The 8434-nt window shown below is 40.0% G+C and overlaps 1 protein-coding gene across 1 annotated transcript; it reads left to right on the forward strand.

Moving 5' to 3' along the window:
- Positions 1-564: 564 nt before the first annotated feature.
- On the forward strand, positions 565-2644 carry LOC122106721 (growth-regulated alpha protein-like). The gene is made up of 4 exons (XM_042678220.1): positions 565-726; positions 822-945; positions 1057-1140; positions 2014-2644. Exons 1-4 carry the CDS (start codon positions 630-632, stop codon positions 2027-2029), a joined length of 321 nt encoding a protein of 106 aa, XP_042534154.1. The 5' UTR covers positions 565-629; the 3' UTR covers positions 2030-2644.
- Positions 2645-8434: the final 5790 nt, after the last annotated feature.

Below are 8434 nucleotides of genomic sequence, written 5' to 3' on the forward strand. Positions count from 1 at the left end.
GAAAATGGAAGAGGGGAGGGGAAAGGAGCAGGAGGGGGGAGCGGAGAAGGGGAAGAACCCAACATTCTCACTTGGCAGTCTCAGATACCAGGTGTCTTCATTATTTGAAGACACTTTATTTCAGAGATGAATGAAATCTACAGAACTCAAGAGAAAGAAGAAAGGGAGGCTGCCCTTCCCCCATCCCTCCACCAGGGCCAGCTCTAGGAGGATCCCAGGGCAGTCCCCACGGGGTACACAGGGTCTGAGCGTCCCCTCCTCACCGCCCCTGCCCACTGTGGTCACTGGGTGTTCAAGGTCCCATCACATCCCCCCAGCGCCACAGGCAATGCCCTCTTCTTGGAGGGTTGGGGCAGAAAGCCAAGGTCTCACATTGGCAACTTCCCCCTGAGTTTGCTGCCAGGTCAATCAGGCAACAACAGCGGGGCGGCGTCTTCCTTCCCGGCTGTGGGAAGAGCCAGGACTCCGGGAATTTCCCCTGCCCAGGAGCTCAGGCCTCTCCCACTAACTAACCATGCATAAAAGGGGCTCCCTGTTCTGGGGGAGACACAGGTCCATCGGAGATCACAGCAGCTCCCCGCCAGCTCTCTACAGCTCCAGGCTCTGCCACTACCCTCCCGATCAGCTCCATGGCCGGCGTCGCCTCCTCTCCCCGCGCTCTGCAGCTGCTCAGGCTCGCACCGCTGCTGCTGCTGCTCCTGCTGGCCAGGAGTCAATGCACTGCAGGTAGGTTCTTCCTCTGGGGGTCCTCTGAAAAGACTGGGATGCGTGAATGCCCAGTCCAAGGGCAGACCCACTAACCCGATCTCTCCTGCCGGCAGGGGCTCCCTTGGCCAGTGAACTGCGCTGCCAATGCCTGCAAACCATGCACGGAATTCACTTCAAGAACATCCAAAGTGTGAAGGTGACGCCCCCAGGCCCGCACTGCGTCCAAACTGAAGTCCTGTAAGTCTTACCTTGCTGCTAAGATCTAAGTCACCCGACCCTTCTTACCACCCCGTTCATGACCCCAGCCCGACCTCCTACCTCACTCTGCACTGCCCCCCCCCCCTGCAGAGCCACTCTCAAGAATGGACAGGAGGCTTGTCTCAACCCCGAAGCACCCATGGTTAAGAAAATCATCCAGAAGATGCTGAGCAAGTGAGTCTCGTGGTTTCTCTTTGCACGTGGGACACGATGTGCACTCATGGGGCTCGTGTCCTGACAATATCAGAAAAACTCAGGGCTAGTGGCAAGACTAGCGATCACGAGGATTATTTTCACAATTAAATTACATCAGCCATTCAAATCATTTATATACACTGATGCCAAAAAGGTATTTCCAATGCCTTCCACCCCCCATGTCCAAACCCCACTCAAATGGATCTCGGTAGGATGGGCGCTACTGAAAGTTTTACAGTAGACCAATGATGATGATGATGATGATGATGATGATGATGATGATAAATAGTAGTAATAATAATATATTAATGAAAAGTGTTTCCTTCTGTCCTTTATGGACCTTAAACCTGTAGAATCTCAGGCTTGGGGTAAAGTTACTTCTAATCTTTCTGATAAAGAACAGGGCTCTGTGCAGTAAGATATTTCTGAGTTCAAGGTCAGAACCTCTATGAATGCAATTTAATCCAGCTGCAGACTGTGCAAGTTCACTTCAAAAACATCCAGAGGAGATGATGCAAAAGGGAAGATCTTGTAGCCATTGCATAGTTTGTGTGTGCGGCTTAAGTGAATCCATGCATGTAAATTTTAAGCCAATGTGATGATCAGTGAGCAATTTTGATTCTTTCCAGTAAATAATAGCATTGACTCTAGAGTCCACTTTTCCATGAACAAAAACATTCAGGAGCTGCAGCACTCTGCTGCATAGGGTAGTGGATACAACCCCACCCTACCTGGGGGCAAGGCCAGGCAAGAGATGCATGTACATCCCTCCGGGTTCAGGGGCTGGGATAAAAGAAGAGCTTTCCTTCACCCTTGTAACAATCATCTTTTCTTATTTTTTTTCCATCACAGGGGCAGCACCAACTGATCTGGAAAGAAGTGAGAAGATTGCTGTGGTGATTCCAGCCTGTTGTCCTTATCTTCAGGAAAACAAAGAACAGCTGGCTTCTGGAGACTCCTGGAAAGACCTTAATGCAATTTTATTATTTCTTATGTGCGCACTATTTATTTGTGTTTATATTTATTTATTTTTCCAAACCTGTATTTTAATATTTTACATGACTATTTAAAACGATAAATGTACTTCATCATACATGGCTCAATTCTGATTGTTGAATTTGAAGATGGTGGGTTTATAAATGTGCTGTTATACTAATATTTATTGGAAAATCATCAACTTCCAGCAGCTACCATGCTGGAAGTCTGGGGTCTGGGATTAGGATCCAAGCAATTAGAGAGTACAACTATTGTGAGAGTATGGCAATACATGTGCATCTATTTTGGTTTTTTACTTTTGAAAATGGTTGTCAATTGTTATTTATTGAAGTCTTTGTATTATATAGTCAACAGTATGTTGAAACTTCCCTTGGACATTTTATGTCTAGCTTGTAGGGCATAATGCCTTGTTTAATATGTTTTGTTCAGTGGTTCTCTTTGTCTTGGCACAGAAAAGTTGCAGTTACTGCTACATTTTTACAGCTGACGTGGAAATAAAAGTTTTACTAAAATATAACTTGAATATCTTTTGTTTTATTCTCTTTGATCTCTGTAGTTAATCTCATGAGTGTTCCTGCTTGACTTTCCTCCTGACAATCTATTATTTAAGAAGGAAGTTGATATGGTTAGAAACAATCATTACCCTGATGTAATTACCTTGGTAATTCTTGTGGTAATGAAACACTGCTGTTTCTCATACTGCCCAATATGAGGTGGATATCTTCGTATATTGAGCATATTAGTTTTGAATTCATGAGACTTTCACATTAGCCTATTGGGATTACAGCCATACACCACCATCAAGCTCAAAAGTAGTTCTTCACAAATTTTTAAATACTTACACATGTTTTAATAATGACTTCTATTAAGTAGTTTGAGTAAGTAAATTTTCAGAAAATTATGTAATTCCTTTTAATGAAGTTGAGAGCAAGAGAATGAAAAGTGGATTTGTTTAAAGTAAGAACTCAAACAAAAAATAACAACCTAGGTAATTTAATGCCAGCAACAATCATGAGCCATGGAAGTAATTACAGACTGTTAGTAAAATATATGACAAAAGGAAGAAATGACATATAATTAATGGATTTGGAACCTAACACAGTCCTTCAATTGTTAGGAAAGCAATGATAGAAAATTTAAATGGAGTAAGAGCAAATAATTTCTAGGCCAACCCTGAAAAAGAAAATGCAAACTTCAGGATTTAAAAACCTAAAAAAAGGCTGTAATCCTAGCTACTCTAGGGGCTGTCATGTGAGGATCTCAGTTCAAAGCCTGACTAGACAGGAAAGTCCATGAGACTCTTATCCCTAATTAATCAAAAAACTACAAGTGGAGCTACGGCACCCCAGGATCATCACTGAAAAAAATATAACGGAGGATATAAAATATAATAAAAACAAAAAGGACCATGATTCAAATGATGCAGCACCTGCCTAGCACACAAGTTCCTGGAGTTCGAACCCCAGTATGTAACTTTAAGTATTAGATACTTAAAATTAAGAATTGGGGGAGTTGAGATCTTGAGGATTATGGTTTGAAGTCAGTATGGGTAAAAATATCTAGATAAACAAATCAGCAAAAAAGATGAGCTACAGTGCCAGTAGAATAAGTGTAAGTCTCTGAGTTCAAACACTGGTATCAGTAAAGAAACAAACACAAGTTGTAAAGTTCATTTTTCAACATAACGACTTGTACATCTCATTGTTGCAATGGGTCCACCTGTATCCCTATTTAAATGATTTATCTTTTCCTTCTCCTCCACAAATTATACCAACATCAAATACAATGAAAGCAGGGGTTATACCGTGGTGGAGGGACATACAAAGAAATCATTTTATAAATATGTTAGAAACAATTGCAAGAAAGAAAAAAACATTTGAATACTTAGGGGTTCATTTCACCTAACATCAACTTATCTGACCTTTTCTGCTTGTATCAGACATATACTAGTTATTGCAAATACGGGAAACCATGGACCTATGTTTCTTTGGGCCTGGCTTACTTCACTTAATATAATTTTTCCAAGTCTTTCCATTTCCTAACAAATGGGGCAATGTCATTCTTTCTGATAGAGGCATAGAATTCCATTGTGTATATATGCCACATTTTCTTGATCCATTCATCTACTTAGGGGCATCTGGGTTGGTTCCATCTCTTAGCTATGGTAAATAATGCTGCAATAAACATAGTTGTGCTGGTAGCTTTAGTATGGTCTTGTTTGTGATCATTTGAATAAATGCCCAAAAGTGGGATTGCTGGGTCATAAGGGAGCTCTATGTGGAGTCTTTTGAGGAACCTGTTATGTTGAAAATGAACTTGGAGGGGGGGGGAGATGGGAAGGGATAGGAAAAGGAAACAAAGGAGGAGGCAACAATGCTTGATAAGAAATGTTTGATAACTCATTACCTTGCCCATGTAATTATAACCCCTCTGTACGGTATTTTCACAATAAAAAAAAAATGAAGAGAAAAGAAATAAAAAAACAAAGAATTGAGTGTTGAATCATGCAAAAACTAACTGAAAGAAACTGTATATCATACATTGTTCACAACTATCAATGTATTATTATTTACTAATTGGTTTATTAGTGAGGGTCTGATTTATCTATAAGGAATCATGGAAATGAGTCATCTCAGAGATAAAGAAGACTAACTCAATTCTACAATTGACAAAATACCCTTAAGTGTTATGAAGTTAGTAATGTATTATAAAAATACATAAAGCAAAATGAAAAGATCAAAAATGAGTCTTAGACAAATGCACACATGAAATATGTGAACAAATTCTTTCAATGTTTAATCAACAGAGTTGTAAAAAGTTCATAATATTGTGCGTGACTTAAGCAATACCATCAGTCAAGTAGGCCTGACAGACATCTGCAGAAAATTGACTCAGCAATTGTACAAATCCAATCTGCTTTTTCACTGCACAAGGAATTTTGTGAAAGGCGCTATGAATACACCCTGTGCGTGATGTTTCCTGTGGTTTATAACTCATTTCTCAACTTCCTAAATTTTACTTTACATCATGCTGTTTCCATATTCAGGCAAAACATCTCCTAAGATGAAAATATCTCCATGGCAAAACTGTTTGTCCTCGTTTTCTTGAAGTTTTTATCTGACATACTCTTTTTGTAATTGGGCATTTCTATATTTCTTCTTTTTTATTTTTAGGTCATTTTTTTAAAGTTTTATTCTTATTTTCACTGTGTTTAAGTAATTTTACAAATGAAATTTCAATTCAACAGTCAGTTTGTGAGTACAATGCATCTTGATCCTATATTTCTTGACTTACATTATATGAACACAACAAAAATTAATTCCCTAATAGTACCTTCACAAAACTTAGAACATTTTTTTCGTCTGAGACCAAACTCAGTGATGTTTCACCCTTTGGTTGGTGCTCTAACAACTCCAAGAACATAGGAATATCAATTTTATATTGAAATGTGTTTTTAAAAGACTCTTGGAGCTGGGCACTGGTGGCTCATGCCTGTAATCCTAACTATTCAGGAAGCTGAGATCTGAGGATCTGGGTCTCTCTCTCTCTCTCTCTCTCTCTCTCTCTCTCTCTCTCTCTCTCTCTCTCTCTCTCTCTCCCTCTCCCTCTCCCTACCTCCCTCTCTTTTTCTCTCTCGCCCCTTCTCTCCCTCTCCCTCCCTCCCTCCCTCCCTCCCTCCTTCCCTCTCTTCCTTCCTCCTTCTCTCTCTTTCTCTCTCTCTCTCTCCCCTAAGAACATTGCCTATTAGATTGAAATGTTATTTATGATAGTTTATGTTACTTAGCATCTTATGAAATACGCTAGTTTCTAGGGATGTTGCAGACAAAAGCAAAGATCTGCTAAACTAGAAAAAGTTTAATGAAATTTTTTTAATCTTTTCTGTGCTTCATAATTTTCCTACATTAATCCATGTTTCTATGTATAAGCAGAAAAATGAAATTGTACTTACAACTTGTTTTTGCATTTCTTTTTCATTGTAAAGGTGATGGACAGGAAGGGGTACAGTTTCATAAGTAAAGCAGTGAGTACATTACTTTTTGAACACTGTTACCCCCTCCCTCAGTTTCACCTGCTTTCCTCTCCCCATTCCCCTCCTCCCAAGTTGTAAAGTTCATTTCCAACATAGGGTCCTGTTATATTTTTAAAATAACACCTTGCATTTCTACTAATTATGTCAAGAGTGCACAGTGAATTTCAGAAAAGTAGGGATTATTTGTGATACAAATACTCTGTTACTGATGAGTTAAATTACTCATCTACTTTCTACATTTCAGGTTCACATTAATTTCCATATGTTTAGAAAAAGTAATATTTTAAATTCTTGGGGATTTTTTTGTTTGTATACAAGACTGTACTAATGATCACTGTAAGTAGAGACAGGAATCTAGTTATTTTTCCTAACATTTAGTATGGGATATCCTTACTTGGATTCACATTTTGTACTTGAAATTGCTAAAATCATAATTAGAAATAACTCACTAATTAAAAACATATAAAAAAGCAAACTCATCCTAAATTTCCACTTAAAACCAAACCTAAATGACATTTTTTTATATTGGAGGATGCTTATAGCAGAAAGAAAAAAATCTTTCCCCTATGTATAAGAACTTTATCTCTAGGTGAGTTTTGCTTGGGACATAGGGATAAAAGTAATTTCTGCTGGGCACTGGTGGCTCATGCCTATAATCCTAGCTACTCAGGGGGATGAGATCTTAAGATCGTGGTTCAAAGCCAGCCCTGGAAAATCTGTGAGATTCTTTTATCTCCAATTAACCACCTAAAAGTTATAAATGGAGATGAGGCTTAATTGGTAGAGTGCTAGTCTTGAGCCCCAAAACTTGAGGACACTGCTCAGACCTGACACACAAAATCATTTCTATTGTGTTTACGTGTAATTATTTAGAGTATTCATATGTAATAGTGTTTTACAAATAACATATTATTGTTTCTAACGATCTTTCAAGGTAGATATGTACCACTATGGCCATTTAGAGACAAAGAACTGAGGCATGAACAGGTAGAATGTCCTGTGACTGTAATTGGAGTCATCTGGAGTAGAGTCCGGCTCTGTACTTCTTTGCAGCTCTAAGGCATCCAACTTCCTCTGTCTGCCCTCCTACAAACCTTCCCACAGAATGTCCCTCAACCTCTTTCAGCTGGTATTCAGACCCACAGGAAACCACCTAGCACCCACTTATAACCTGACAACATTAGAGCCGAGACTGAAAAAGGAGCAATGAATGACCGGACGCACAAGGTAATGGTCTGAAATGTCTTATTAGAAATCTAACAAAACATCACCCCGCTGTTTCTCTAAGAAACAAAATCAAATTACCAGAGGGAGAAGGCAGAAATGAGATGAGAATTAATTTTTCTCTTCAAAGCAAAGTGAGATGAAATATCCCCTTGGAATTTTTTTTTGCCTCTTAGCGATTGCAGCGGTCATGAATGCAGTATTAGTCTTTCGTATTTGTGACCTGTGGGGGGCCCTTGGATAAACCTCGAACTGTACACCTGCGAGTTGTCATCATACCCCTCCCCCAGCGGCTGTAGCACTGTGGCCAGATCCTATGTCAAGGGCTTATCAGCACATTCATACTTCAAGAAATGGTTCTTGATTTACTCCAGTTTTGGAAGTTCCAGAATTTCACAGAGAAAGGAAGCTACGTAAGATTACATCATATTATCCTTAATTACACAGGAATTTTTTTAAAACACACACACACAACTTTTGGTGGCTCTTTCCTCCCAAACTCTCAAGGGAGAAAAAAAAAAAAGATACAAAACGATGTATCTGTACTTGTTAAATATCAGAAACAAAGCAGACCTATGCAGATCGAATAAACCTTCCATCAGAAATACTTAGGAGTCTAAGATCTACAGAAGTAAAAAAAAAAAAATCTACCACCTCTCCCCCTCCACACACTTCCCTAAATTCTTCCAGCTCTAAAGACAGATCCTCAAACTGTCAGGGATGCTGTGATGACACACAGACTTTTACAGGGAGCCCCAGGACACACTGTCACCCTAGCCTATCACTTCCCCCTGGGGAGTTTGGAGCAGAAAGCCAACAAGTCAGAGTCACAGCTTCCGTCAGAGTTCGGCAGGAGGGTGAAAGCAACGTCACTGCGTGTCCCCAACCAGCTCCTTCTGAATCAGGGCGTGGTCGGGTGTCTTCCTTCCGGACCGTGGGGAAACACCGGGGCTCCTGGAATTTCCCACTAACCATGCATAAAAGGGGTTCTCTGTTCTCGGGGAGACACAGATCCATCCGAGA

This window comes from Dipodomys spectabilis, unplaced genomic scaffold (assembly GCF_019054845.1).
Source record: "Dipodomys spectabilis isolate Male_0828 unplaced genomic scaffold, ASM1905484v1 ptg000043l, whole genome shotgun sequence".
In the NCBI taxonomy this organism is placed as follows: domain Eukaryota; kingdom Metazoa; phylum Chordata; class Mammalia; order Rodentia; family Heteromyidae; genus Dipodomys; species Dipodomys spectabilis.

Excerpts from the sequence above, each read along its gene's own strand:
- LOC122106721 (XM_042678220.1), top strand. The coding sequence starts at position 630 with ATGGCCGGCGTCGCCTCCTCTCCCCGCGCTCTGCAGCTGCTCAGGCTC. Across the intron at positions 727-821 it reads CAGGAGTCAATGCACTGCAG|GGGCTCCCTTGGCCAGTGAA; the intron begins GTAGGTTCTTCC and ends TCCTGCCGGCAG. Across the intron at positions 946-1,056 it reads TGCGTCCAAACTGAAGTCCT|AGCCACTCTCAAGAATGGAC; the intron begins GTAAGTCTTACC and ends CCCCCCCTGCAG.